The following is a 14,729-nucleotide window of genomic DNA, read 5'->3' as shown; positions in this document are numbered from 1 at the left end:
TTTTTTTTACATAAAATGCAGAACAAGCTTTCTTATTTTCCTCTGACGTAGAGAAACACATAAATTTCTTAACGTATTAGAAACAGATTAATTGAAAACTAGTAATTGGTACAAGGACATAAACACACTCTAAAGAGAATGAACACTGTGCAAGTTCAACATCTGAAACCTGCAGCATCTGTCTCTTCCTGTGACCTATTCCTGCTGTCTGGTTTAGCTGGATTTTGGGCTCAGAGCTCAAGAATAAAGCAGCATTGCCCTCGTGTGCAATAAAGGAACAACAATTTGGTTGTTGAAAGCAGCTCTGTGAAATGGTACGAAACTTTCAGATTTAAAGCCAGGTCTTGCATTAAATGATTGATAAGCCAGGGGCTGGAGAATTTTGGTGGAATTTCAAATTCTGTCATACCTGTAAATACTGGGGTAAATTAATTGTTTGTCATTTGTCATTCAACAGTTTATTTGTAAGTGCAGCAGCATTTCAGAGTGAAACTCCAGTCTGGTTTTAGAAGTGTCTTGAAGCATAATTGATGCTGAATTTTATCTTCTCTCTATTAATTGCGTCTAGACTTCGGCTGAAGCCCTTTTTTTTAATTGCATATCATACTTAAATAATGTAAATGACAGACAAAGCAGTAATTATGAATCTCTGGGAGTTCCTGATTGTATAAAAGACTGCGTGATGGTAAGAGCCTGTATGGTCTCCAAGAGTTAAAATTGATATTTTTAACCTTAAAATCAAGGGGGTTTTATTATTGTTTCAATCTGTATTCTTACCTTGATGGTTCCTTACCCAGTCTACTCTACAGCCATTCTGTGCACCATTTTTCAGTAATATTTCACCTCCCACTTCTTTGCAACCCAGTGGGTAATTACCAATACTGATCACGTTCCGCATCCGAGTGCTGCATGATATTCAAACTGGTTAAAAATTAGCAGTTTTCTATTGAATTAACACATCCTAAATTTGATAATGTTTAGTTTTATATTATTGCACTGCCAAATTGAACTTTTAGGGTTATTCATTGATAATCAAAGTACATTTATTTATAATGTCAGAAGTTGGAAGAGTATGGAAAAGCTTTACACTTGAAACAGGTGAATTGTTCTGTGTTGATGATGCCCTAATTTTTGTAAAGCAAAAGTTGAGTTCTTGCCTCTGTATCCTGGTGCACTATCATGGATTAGTTTTCCATGGTTGCATACTGTAGATACCTCAGTATTTTTAATTAAAGTTTGTCAACTTATTTATATCAGGCAAATTGAGGAAATGAAGATGTTGCTAACATTAAAAAAAAAAATCACATGCAGAAATACGAACTGTTGAGTCTAGCTTGATTAAAATGAATCCTCTTCCTTCATACTCATGTAAAATAAATATAATATACAGATTCGTATTTTTGTCTAGTTTAAAGACAGATTTCTTTTTTGGCTCAAAGCTTGTGTACCATAAGGAGTGTTTTTGTAATTGGATTGACTCTGGAGGGAAGCCTTGCATCCGAGGGCAGCCTGGCTGTGGGGTGGAGTGAACGTGCTGGCGGCCAGAGCTGGAAAGCTGATTTGTGGGTGTGATACAAAGTTTAGAGCAACATCGGTAATCAATAACCACCTGCTTTACAGAGCCTCCTGCTTCAGGCCTTCAGCTGGCTTTGGGATCTCTGAAGATAACAGCTTTGGAATTAAGACCAGTTAAGAGCTTCCAAAAGAGAAGAAAATTATGGGAAATGCGTTGGGTTTTTCATCCCAGCAAGTTTAACGTGTGGTTAAATAAAGTTGTGGCTCTGCCGTTCACAGCCCCTCGCTTGTCTCGGCAGCCTTGTGCAGAAATGGTGACAGTTGACAGCTGTTGTTCCCTTAATAAGATTAAAGTAAAGAAATTAGTTGTGCTGTCTCTAATCTGCCATTTAACACTGTGAACCACCTGGGGACACTTCTGTGCCGACACTCCCCGTGCTGAATTCCAGTCAGGCTGTGGAACCAAGGCAGAGCTGAGCTTGTGCCGTGATCAGAATGTGTTCAGACGAGCTGCTGCTGGGAAGCTATGGTATCAATTAAATGAACCCTCTTTATTGTTGTGAAAAATTAATTTGACATCCATTTGCTTCCAGCACCTTTTCAAACGCATTATCGGAGTCTCTGAAAACACCAGTACTCTTTGTGACATGAGGTTCAGTTGGGAAATACAAAAGCATGGTGCATTCTTACTGTGGAATTTGGTCTTTATATAAAGTGGGAAGTTTTTGTGTTTTCAAGTGTAAAATAAATGATCCTCTTAGGAATTAGGAATCCCATATATCAAAAAGCATTTATTGCAGTGAATTAGCTAAATCACCTCAGAACTCCGAAAAGCTGTCAAAATTAACCTACAAGTTCATATTTGGCACTTTGGATGAATTACAATGTTTATATTTAAATAGAATTGATCTTTATTTTAGAATAGCTGATAAAATGACAGAAGCTGATTTAAAGTATCTTCTCAACAGAAAATAGAGACTGCCAATATAGTTTCTTCTCTTTTCCCCTCTAGAAACACCTACACAAGGGAATAATCTTCATGAAGGGTAGAAGTAGGTGACTAATGAAAATATTTTTCAGCATTACTGAGGGAAGGGAACTAAATCCCCTTATATAGTCAGGAGAGGAAAAGAGAACAGTGTTGCAAGACAGATTTTTAAAAATGCACATGAAGCATTTTTATGAATTATCTGTAGGTGTTATCCTTGTAGGGTAAAAGGTGAAATAGATGAAAATTAACCTGCCTTTGGTCAGTAAGTAATTATTTAATATTGTTTTCTTATCATGTAAACTGCAGATTGAAACCGATTTAATGAGGCAGTAGAGTAAAATTAATTACCAGTACAGTTAAATTAATGTAACTGGAAATATGGTGGTACTCAGAAAAGTAGGAAAAGTATAAATGTTCATTCACTTCTTTTCTAAATTCTCCAGATGAAGAGAATATAATCCAGCCATACTAATGAAAAAAATTTTACTCCACTTTTTCTGGCCTCTGAGCATTTCCAGTTTTCCTTAGCTTGAGAAATACGATGTGTGTATGTAAGAGGCCTCCATTTAAGCTCTGGAGCCAGGCTAGGTGACCAGATGCCTCAGCAATGAACCCAGCATCAGTAAAGGCACAGGCCTTATTGTGTAAATAATTTTGTTGTTTCAAAAAATATTTTAGGAGAAAGATAAAGTGTTAAACTCAGCTCCAGAAGTATGTTGAATTAGTCTGCAGCTTGTTCTGTTAAATACCAGCTTTGATGATTTCAGTGCAGTAACTTGGTGTTTGTTGCAGTCCCACTTTTGTATGACCTTTCAGCAGTGCTCATAATTTATTTTCTTCTTTGGAGCTTATTTGAACTCAGTCACATTTTTTTCACATGTTGAGAAAAACCCAACAAAATAAAAGTTCTTTTCCTTTTGGTTTGCTTTAGACAAACAACTTGAATGTCCAGCCATCTGTATTTATTATTGGCTATATTTATGATGCATTTGTGTTGTGTGTCTGTGCATGTTTGTGTAGTAACAGTGATGGCTTTTGTAGTAAGCAAAGCTCAAGAAACAAATTTTTTGTTTATTCTGAAATAGGGTTCTCTTTGATAAGATTAATCTTCTCTGTGAGAATATTCCCTAGGACTGGTCCCAGCTTCCCTGCAAGTCCTGTTTTGAGAAGAAGGAGCAGGTGGAAATCACTGCATGTGATGCAGAGAACAGTTGTGCATGCGCTTGTGATTTCGTGCTCTTCGCACTGCGGAGCTTCCCACTGCAGTCACCTCTTCCCCAGCCATAGGTGTAGCTCAGCCGATGCTGCTGGAGCTGTACATTAGCACTGGAGGCTCTGTGCAGGAGTGGGTGACAATGTGGCACTGGAATTTCTGGGGCAGGCCTTTCACCTGCTGGGCTTTGCCAGTTCCTTGGTCATCCCTATTCCTTGTGTTGGAGCACAGGCACTGCCAGGAGCTTCTCTCTAAAACTGGCCCTGCTGTCCTGGGAATTGCTGTCAAATACTTCATACAGGCTCTTGAAGGTCCTGCCAGGAAGGAGTTCATTGTATGCCATAGCTGTAAGCCACACAAAAAAAATACTACCTATCCAAATGATGAAATTGGCTGATATTCTATATCAGTTTTGATAAGAGTTTTGAATACAGGAGAGTCCAGTACCCATAGAGTGTGTGGCTTCTGTTAAGTATGGCTTTACTGTTTTGAAGTTATTTAATTGATTTCATTTCAGGTATTAGTTCTGTTTGGGATCCCAAGTTGAAGAAAATAAATGTGAATTCCTGCAAGATTTTTGATGTGCTGCCATTTATTTGCTTTTGATTTATTGAAGAAAGTAAAATTCTAATTTGTCTTCCCTTCTGATTTTTTAGGTCACTGTGCGGTGCAGTAAATGTTTACAGCCTCACCTGCAGCAGCTGCATAGAAAACTGCACCTATGTTCTCTTTAGTAATAAGATCACTTTTCTGATGGACCTGTTGATACAGCAATTTATGGTAGGTACAATAACTTTTCTAATTTTGAAAATTTTGCATGCTTCACAAGCATGTTATAGTATTTAGAGTATAAGAACACCAGGAGGTAAATAAGAATAAAAGCTCGAAAGAATAAAATTCATTTGTTGTTTGTATTTGATGGCTGTATCTACTATACTCAATAGAAATGGATATATTTGCTGCTTCTAATAAATTCTGCAAAAGCATGTGTACCAGGAACTCTAGTGAGTGGATCTTGTTCTATCTTTAGCATTTTCTGAGGCTGTTTTCTTTAATTTACCCTATAGGAATATATAAAGTATAGACTATAATGAGTTGTCTGTGTCTGTTTGATTCTTACTTGTTTCAGTGTCAGGAATCTAAGTCAGGTCAATACATTGCCAGAGTTTGATTTTCTGCACTGCTTAAATAGGGCTCTTTAGCAATGAAAGTTTTAATTTTCCAATGTTTCATTTAATTTGAAATGTCATTAAATATTTTATTTGAAAACTCATTTTTAATTCATAGTGACCTGCTCATCATAAGATATTTAGTCTTGGTTTTCTGCTTATAAATTGTGTGTATGTATTTTCATGAGCCAAGCAGTTTGTTAATTGAAAAGTGATGTACATACTTTTAATAATTTAAGTGACGCTGTAAGAATCAACAAGCCATAGGACTGTTGACGAACACTTTAAAAAGCTAGTCCGAGGGTCCTTGACACAAAGAAAACCCAAATGCAACCTGTGCATTCTCCTTCGAGCAGCTGCCATCTCATTGTTCCTCAGCAGATCTTTCCAAGAGGATTGCAGGTATTAGGTTTCAGCCGTGCTCAGTGAAAGGTGCGTGCGCGGTGCCGGCCAGTGCTGGCTCTGCGGGGCCAGCGGGGCAGGGCTCGAGGGAATTACACACGGAGGAAATCCTTCAGCTCCTCACCAGCGAGAAGGTTCACTTTGCTGCCAAACCTCTTCCCTGCTCACAGTGCAGTGCTGGAGAATGACCTGTACTCTCCCTGAAGGAATACAGAGGGTATTTCTTAGGCAGAGTTGGCCACCTAGAGCTCAGAGATACTAGAGAAGGAAAATTTACTGCACTTAGAGCTCTTTTCAGTCTGTTGCCAAATACTACCCTTGAGTTGCAGCAAAACTGTAGTTAAAGCTTAATGTTTCCCATGATCCACAGTGGACTTTTCTTTCCTGTACAGAAAGTCTCTTATGTTCTCTTCTGCAGAATTGGCCCTTAAACTGGGATATCTTCATAGTTCCATGAAGTGCGTATTTGAGTACAAAACCCAAAAACAGTGCTGCTTTTCTAACCCTGATTTTTCTCTCTTGAAAATATAATAAATCAGATCAAGTTTGAATTTTTCTTTTTTTTACAAAAAAGAAGTGTACAAACTGAGAGTAGCTCCAAATACCAAAATACTAAAATACACCCCCAGAGACTTCTAACTGCCTCTGCTTTTCCTGGTTGGATGAGCTGTGTGATGCAGCCTTTGCCCATGTCATGTGTATTTCCACTTACTGTTGGAAAATAAAGCCCAAGTAATACCAGGAGTAATAAATGAGAATGTATATTTGCAAGGTTTTAACAAATTATTAAACAAGTACACCAATATTTGCTGAATACAGCAACAGTACTGTTTTGAGAAGCATTTCAATATAATCTTGAATACATCCAGTATGAACCTTATTTCCAACTAGTTTCATGTGGATGTAGTTTTAGTGTGGGGGTTTTTTTTGTGACAAAACACACACACAGTGTGTCTGTCCAGGTTAATAGTTTGAAGTGTCCTGTTTAGACCTTCCTTTACCTCCTGCCTAAAGGGACTGGTAGGAAACCTTCTGTAGAATGACTTACCATGTTACCTTCTTTAGCCTCCTTAGCTCAGGTAATGCCTAAGCCCGTGTCTGTTGAGGACAGCAGGGGTGTTTCCTGATTTCCATGATTAATGGCTCAAACCTTCCCACCTACGTTCATACAAGTCTTGTGCTGGAGTGTAGCTTCATTTGTTACTGCTGTCTTTGCTCTTCTTTGTCCACCCTAGCCAGAAGATAGTTGCAAAATAATTGCAGCTTTTCTAGTTGTCTATTTTGGAAGGTTTCACACCGACAAAACCAAATAATTAGTGGAGCTGTAAGCATGTAAGGATAGTTTCATATTTTGAGGGTTTCTAGTCAAGTGACAGCTGTCATGTCCTTTCCACAAAGATATCTGAGAAGCCATACATATAAACCGTAACTGTGTGATATCATGACAGATCACTGTGATTATTTTTTAAGGCAATCTTTAAATGCGTAGTATCTGAAAATTCTAAGACATCATTAGTGAATGTGCAATGAACATTAAGTGAAGTAGCAATCAAACAAATGTAGGCATCAAAACCCAGTTGTTTCTTATTTTTTCGTCTCCAAAATACAGTGCTTAAATTTGGACTGTATTTTAGGTAAGTCACCTAAGAAATTTTACTGGGTTTAAGTTAATCTGGCTATCTAATTAGAGGAAAGTAATTTTTCTTCTCCATTTCTTGCCTGGAATGTGCTGCCATTTAATTTGGGGTCTTCAGAATGATAGTATACATCCTATTGCAGTTTCTTAACCATTTGTGGTCAGCTTTTTCAGTCTTCTGTGTTGCATCAAATAAGGCAGCTCCATGTTTGCACTGATGATGACAAGAACTGTGAAATCCAAGGCACATCTGTGCTGCTTGGTGGTTCTAGTCCATTTTGAAATTACATCTGTCTCCATAGGGTTCAGCTGTGTGGCACTTAGGGACTGTGTTCCCTTAGTCCCTAATAACAAGCCCATGTGGAGACCAGTAAATCTTGAAAACAGGGCTGGAGTAGAAGAGGTAATGACATGCTGAAGTGTTTAGGGGTAGGGAATCTAACATTGGAACTTTCACCTGCACCATCTCAAGCCCAAGCACTTCCTGGGCCATTTCCGTTTCTTTGGTTCACTAGTTACTACATAGAACATCTGACATCCCAGTGATACTTCTGAGATATATTTTTCAGAGTGTTTTTGAGGCAAGCCCAATGACTAGAAATGCAAAAGCACAAAATCACCATTGGTAATGGGAGAATGATATGAAATAATTGACCAGATAAAGAGAAATTGTATGCTTCTAAAGGTCTGAAGTCTTTCCATTTAGGTTTACCAACTCTACATTTAAAATTCTTCATGGCTGTGGAGGACTATGCCTTTTATAAAATAAAAATATGAATGAGTTGTCAGTGCTGTACCTCTACGTTGCTAACTGGAAATTGTTTGGTGTTTTTTGTTAGCACAGAAAGAGAACGTGCTCTGATCTGCCGAGGTATTTTGGTGACATGAGTCAGAACAGAGTAGCATTTTCAGCTATATTAAATGTGTGCCTAAGTGCTTTACTGGATTGGGGCCATATTGTGCAGCATCTTACAGGATTAAGCCCAAGATGCTGGGCAGAGCTGAAGAGGTGATGGCAGCTCTGCACAAGCATGGGAACCCCTCCACAGGGGGAATTCTCTGAGGAACAGCATATCACTTGTATGGAGACTGTACCATGCTGAGAGTCAGGTCACCAGAGAGTTCCAATTCTAGAACTGACTTAGAAAGTAGGAGTGTTGGTTAGGCCCAGCATAGTCAGCCATCAGAAAAGCTAAAATAGCATTGAGATGTTGGATGTGTCAAATATTTGGACAGTAGTTAGATATTTCCTGATTTTCCATTGTGGTTTTAAAATGTTTTATACCAATTACTCAACAAATCAGTTTAAATGTGTAATCACACCTGTAGATTTGTGTCATATAAACTGTTAAACCTATTAAACCTCAGGAATGTGGAATGTTGTAACATTTACTTATCCAAAGCCCACATTCAACCCAGTTTCTCTGAATATCATGGACTCCTTGTGTATCAACACAAAGAAACCAGAGCTTGAAAGCTTTCATAATTATACTATTAAATCTTAAGATTTCCTACCCCTTGCTTGATATAATAATCAACAAGCAAGCACCCCAATTAATTTTGCTTCTGCAAGCACACCAATTAATTTTGAACATAAATCTCAATACACTTTCCCACTATCCCATTAATTACTTCTTTGGTAAAAGAGCTGATCTGTTGTCACTCATTTGAGTTAGTATAAAAGGAAAATCTTCAAGGAATTAAGTTCAAATTTACCCATTTTCTGTAAAGAAGTATTTCCTTCTATCTCTTGTTTGACAAACACTCTGTAAAAATTCCCATTTGTTCACACTTTATATTAACACACACACACTTTCCCAAAAAATTGAACATGACAAATAAGCTCTGCAATAAATGATGCTAATAAGTGCCAGATCTATTTATTTTACAAATTAGGAGGAGCAGTTTGATTTTAAAGCATGATCTTTGATAGCTAAGGACTATATACTTAGAATATATATTTCTTCTATGTACATTGAACTAGAAGGCAAAAAAAACCCATTACCCACTCATAGTACTGTTCATTACAGCAAATGGAAGGCTCTGCTGCAAGATATTATTCAATCTTTTAAGAAATAGCATATATAATTTTTTATCTAAGGTGAAAAAGCAGTAAGTAGCATTTGTTAGCAATTTTTAAAACTTAATGTTCCAAGTACAAAGTTGCCACATTTAAGTTGATCTACACATTGCAAAGTTTAATCCATCTGTTTCAGTGAGCAATTGGTATCATTAGGCATGAATTATTTTAGTCAACAAATGTTACTGGAGCAACGTAGTATTGTTTTTCTTATTGAACTTGAATAAGCAGCTAAAGACTTCTCACTTGCTCTCTTGGCTTGTCACCAGAAACAGACCATTACAATGAGTTTTAAGTACCAGCACAAGGCTCAGAGCTAATGAATAATAAAGAAATGTGCATGTTGTTCTTTGTCACCAAGTGTTACCAAATCCCTCCTGATACCTATACGGGGAGGAATGGTTTTCTCTGGCCTCACTTGCATATACTGAGTGTAAATGATTTTAACCTGGAACGAAAATGACATTTCAGCCAATATTGATCCCTAGTGCCTATGTCAAGCCTCGGGCTGTGGCAGAGCAGAGGCTCCACAGAGGTCTGTGGGGTGTGGGCCCAGCAGCATCAGCCATGGGGATGATGGGGATGTTCCTAGGAGCCCCGAGCCCTGACTGCTGCCAGTGTCTGCCTTGAGCACTGCAGGACTTCAGACACACTCCACTTACTGTTTGATTTTAATGGGGCAGGATTTCAGCTGGATAAAATACCTTGGACTGCAGAAATGGAAAAATAAATTAATTTGTAAAAAATTATACTCTACATGAGGACTTCCTTCCAGATCTGTATCCTGCATATAGATTTGTCTTCAGATTTACATGTTGTACAGCTCAACTTCACCTTTTTAGGAGTGGGCTCTATTTTAATGATTTAGAAAAATGAGATTCCTCTGAGGTCTGTTCAGAGAGAACTGGCTGTTGTGCTTCTGATGTGATTGACAAGTGGGTCACCTCTGATGGACGAGTGCAGTGGTCACTGGTGATGTTTTATGCATAAGAACACAATCATACTAATGACATACTTTGCTGCTATCAGGCTTCCTTAGTTCTCAGACACTGCATTCTTATGACTTGATTTATTCTGGTCCAGCTTGGATTATATGCTTTACCTTATCTTGTACCTGAAATGGTTTAATGCCCATCAGCACTGCTAGAATGTTATTTTATTATTACTTTTGGTGTACATCCATGCAAATTTGTAAATGTTTCTCTACAAACTTTGGTTAGTTTTACTGAATTCTAGTTGTTTGTGTTTTTTTCTCTTTACTTAGGTTAGTGTTCCAGATGACCATAATGCTACTGCAGGCAGAAGTGTAAATAAGCAGGTATTTGAAGGTTTAACAACAGGACTTCTGAGGGTAACTGCTGTGATTTTCAGATGTCTAATCTCCAGCTTCCCAGATGGAAACAACCACTCTACGGCACTGAAGATATTACAGGAAGTAAAAAGTAAATCCTCACAAGTGGAAGCCTTCAGCAGCAGAGTCCAAGACCTAATCAGGTTTAAAAAAAATAATGAAATGTTTCTAAGTATTCTTTATGAGAGGGAAAGCAAATTGCATTGATTAAAGAGAGGAACAAACTGCTTTAACTCGTAATGCAGTAAAAGCAGTGTGTGGGTAGTCAAGAAGACTATTGAAATACTATATTCTCAATCAAAAATGTGCTTCAAAAAACCGCAGACACAGAAATACAGAAACACAAGAATCTTTTATTTTGGACTTGTTTTTTTGTGTCCTTTCCATTAATTTTCTCTCCTGATTATCTAGGAGCCAGCTTCCATATTTTTATTATTTTCTCTCAGTTCTCTTTGCCAACTGTGTGTGCCCATTGCATGTGGTCTCTCATATCATATGTGTATTCATATAAGCTTGTCATAAAATACACACTTCCTATTATAAAGATCACCCAGTCATTCCTATAATCTGATCTTACCATGTAGCTGCATTTTAATAGCTGAGCCTGAGCATAAATAGTTATTAGTGTGTCTTCAGCCCTCTGAAGAAATGAAATTCTTCTTTATATGCTACTGAAAATGTGTCACAGTGAGCCTTCAGACTTTTCAAAGTTTGGTGTGATGCTGATAGAGACAAAGAGGACAGCTGGAGGAGGAAAGCAAAACAAATAGTTGTCATAGATACCAGTGACCTCTAAACTTTCATGTTCTCATGTAACTCTCCTTCTCCCCAAACAGGTTTTGATAGAGTGTGAAATTTCAGGATGTTGTATTCTGCCCATTTATGAATGGGAGGGTGGGAGGTCTGTGCTGAGCAGACATCTGACACTGACTGGGCCAAGCACAGGCATACCCTCAAGGAGAGACATGAGAATCCAACCAGGTCCCTCACCTGAGGCACTTTAGGGGATCTGGTTATAAATGGGGAATGAAAGGCATGATGACAAGGTAATAGTGCAATTAGGAAAAAAAGAGAGAGGGCATTTTAAACCAGTCAAAAACAGACAAATTCTGTCATTAATGAGAATCTTTCACCTTCAGGTCATTGTATTGTATGTCATGGGGAGTTGATTAAGTGATAATTTTAGGAAGATGGGGGAAGAAAGAGGAGCACTGAAATTTTTTTTTTCTGTTAGGGACTGTTAGACCTGATGCATAAACACCAATTATCTATGTGCTGTCTGGGTATCAAAAGGATGGCCAGGTTATTTCAGCTGTACTCCTGTGGGTAAAAGAAGATAGAGGCAATAGATTAGAGAGCTTTGACATTCCAGTTGTCTGTATGCTCAATTCCTCAAGGAAAGGAGTGCTCTATGCATCTTCTTCTTGTCTCCGGATGCCAGTGAAGAATAGTCCCAGCAGACTGAAAGCTCATCCATTTCCCCTCTGCCAGAGAGCAGCTGCTTTGTACTCAGGTGTGGGTGTAAAGGAGGGGGACAGTGCACACAGTTTGCAGGTGTCATTCACACTGTAGAGATGCTCCTAGGGAAGAGAATATCGGTGATAAAGGTTGTGCCTTTTTGTGAGTCACCATCTATCAGTATTAGCTCTATTTTATTTAGTTCTTCCTCTCCCCTCCTATTTCTCAGAGCTATTTCCAGCACTCAGCATTTCTCTGTGACTGTGATGTATCTAACACACAGCTATGTTCCTGGAATTATTCCACTAATGCAGGAGAACTTGTTTATCACCTGCATGATCAAATAGATTGCTTAGATCAAAATCTGCAAGAAACTTAATGCTGGTAACCTTTCATGTTGCAAAATAGAACAGACAAATTTACCCGCACAATGAGTGTGCAATTAATAACCTTTGTGCGTCTTTAAGTGTTTTTAACTGCTGTACTTCAGCAACTTTTAAAATCTTGCGTGCCGCAGTTCGACTTCTAGCTTTATATCCAGTGTAATTTTATTCTTAATTCCTTCACTTCTTCCAAAAACTTTGTGTCAGTAGGTTGGATGTTGACAGAAGGTCTCACTTCTAACCCTGAAGAGAAATCTGTCTTTGAGCAACAACAGTGTCTGAAAAGGACAAGGTTTTCTTCCCTAATGTCAAAACCCGCTGTTTTTTCAAAATCAGACAAAACTGTAGGACATGTTGTGAGGGAATAGTTATTTTTAATAAATAGTTGTACAGCTTTGTGAGAAGCATTATCTAATCAGTAGTTTTATTTACTAGAATCAATATTATTTAATAATGTTCCCTGCTGAGTCAAATCAGGGTGGTCTAGACATGATGTAAACTTAGAGCCAATGGTGTTCCCTTTTCAAGGAGCCTCTAAGAGCCATCTCTGCCAACTGGACTTGAGGAGCAAGTAGAGCAGCTGGTAGGACAGTGATCTTCAGACAGTCGGTGTAGGAACAGTGGATCATTTGTTGGTGTCTGAAGGCAATTGCTTTCTCATGTCTTTTAAGTGAGGTGGAGGCACAGGATTAAACAGCAGTTCTTCTGATTTTGACAAGAGGTTTCTCCCACTTCGTAAGAGTGGAGGAAAATACGAAGAAAATTAGAGGGCAGAGAAAGGGAGCTGATTGCAGTGGGACATTTGTGCCCATGAAGAGAGTTGATCTCGCCTAAGTCAGCAGAATATGGTGGTTGAGATGGGCTGAAGTCTGAGAAGCTGGATGTTTGTGGTAGAAAAGGAAAGTAGGGGAAGTGAGGTGATATCAGCAAAGTGACATGGAAAAAATATATCTGTGCACAGTTTAAGTGGAGTTGGTAATGATCAAAGTATGAGAGAACCTATTGTGGACAGAGGGATCTTGGTACAAGGGTGAAGAGCAGATTTTTTGGCATAGGTTTCCAAGCTATTAAAGTTCAAAGAAGGAACTTCAGCAGTTGTGATCTGAGGGTCAGCAATGATGATCTGGTCAACCCTAGTAAAAAAGGAGTTTTCAGTTTAAAAAAAAAAAGCCACTACATGATTTTCTCTATATTGAATATGATTGAGTCCTGAGGAGATTTTTTGATCTCGATCTTTCTATACTGATGGTAGAATGTTGTTCACATTCTATTAGTCCCTGAGAGGTTGCATATGTATTTATAAGAGGGGAACAAAGCCCAACAATTGGGCAGTGGTTGCTATGATGTATGTATTGCAGTAAAACATTATCTGGGTAACATCATTGTCTTCTGGAATTAGTGTGTTCTACAGAGTTTACCTCTTCATGCTAAAAAGAAGTTGTACTGTTCCAGAACTATCAAAATTATTACAAATCATTAACTACGGCAAGATTCCATTGTCCTTCTAGCAGTGTGCTACAATAAACATTTACACTCATCTTTCTTGTACAGTATAATACAAATTATCTTACAACAGACAGATCTCTTAACAAAAACTACTGATAGCCACAGAGAGCCAGATCTGAAGTTACTGTAATTGGAATTGTTTTATTGAACCCTTTCAGAAAGAGTATTTAAGTAATCACAACCTGCTTTTTGAGTGGTTTGATAGCAGAGAAGCAAAAATTACTTCTTCCACTGGTGTGGAACTATTTTGTAATACACTTTTCCTCTCTTTATAGTTACGTGGTGAACATAGGATTGGTGGACAAGCTGTGTTGCTGTTTCCTGTCTGTTCAAGGCCCTGTTGATGAGAACCCCAAAATAGCAAGTTTTCTACAGAATGCCACGGCAGTGTTGTATGGAATTTGCCAGCTGTGTTTTGCTGTCAATGGAAGGTGGGTGCACTTGGTCTGTCAGCTCAGAACATGTTGGTCAGGCAGTGGCATCCTGCTGAGGCTGCCAACCAGAACTAGCCCACTGTGGGACACACAGGAATAGCTGGGAAAGCAGCAGTGCAGGAGACCCACTCTGCTCACCCTCTCACCAGCAAACTGTAATTAGTTACCTGCACGGAGGCTTGATTATTTTCAGTTATTTATCAGAATTGCAAACTTCACCTCCTTTACTCATCATTCCACACAGGGTTTTATCAGTGATCGTTTTAAGTGTCCAGTCCCAAGGACTTCAAGAGGTATTTTATTACCAGCTAAAATAAACTCTTAATTGATTTGTCTCTAGAGCAGCCTAATTCAGCTCTTGTTCTTTAAAATACCACCATCAGTAAGGGAGTTCTGTTTTCTATAAAGAAAGCTATTACTAGATTTGTCAGGGAAATTTCTAATGCAAAATGCTTATTGTTGTAACCTAACCAAGGTTGTGGGAAGTGTGCATGAGGCAAGTGCCTGCCAGCAAATCTGGACTTCTGTGGTCTACAGTAGGACAGCCTGACACTCATGTGAGTCAGAATTTCAGAGCTTTGGGCTGCACTT

At 38.4% G+C, this 14,729-nt stretch overlaps 1 protein-coding gene across 2 annotated transcripts in view; it reads left to right on the top strand.

Annotated features, from left to right (window-relative positions):
* Positions 1-14,729, top strand: part of SCAPER (S-phase cyclin A associated protein in the ER) — a 136,389-nt gene that overhangs the window by 89,687 nt on the left and 31,973 nt on the right. For both annotated transcript variants that reach the window (XM_039557826.1, XM_039557828.1), the window contains exons 25-27: positions 4,376-4,499; positions 10,271-10,500; positions 13,980-14,135. In XM_039557826.1, coding sequence (XP_039413760.1) covers positions 4,376-4,499; positions 10,271-10,500; positions 13,980-14,135 — 510 coding nt within the window. The remainder of the gene's footprint in view (positions 1-4,375; positions 4,500-10,270; positions 10,501-13,979; positions 14,136-14,729) is intronic.

This window comes from Corvus cornix, chromosome 10, assembly GCF_000738735.6.
Source record: "Corvus cornix cornix isolate S_Up_H32 chromosome 10, ASM73873v5, whole genome shotgun sequence".
Classification (NCBI taxonomy): Eukaryota; Metazoa; Chordata; class Aves; order Passeriformes; family Corvidae; genus Corvus; species Corvus cornix.
This window is presented reverse-complemented; position numbering and strand designations above follow the sequence as displayed.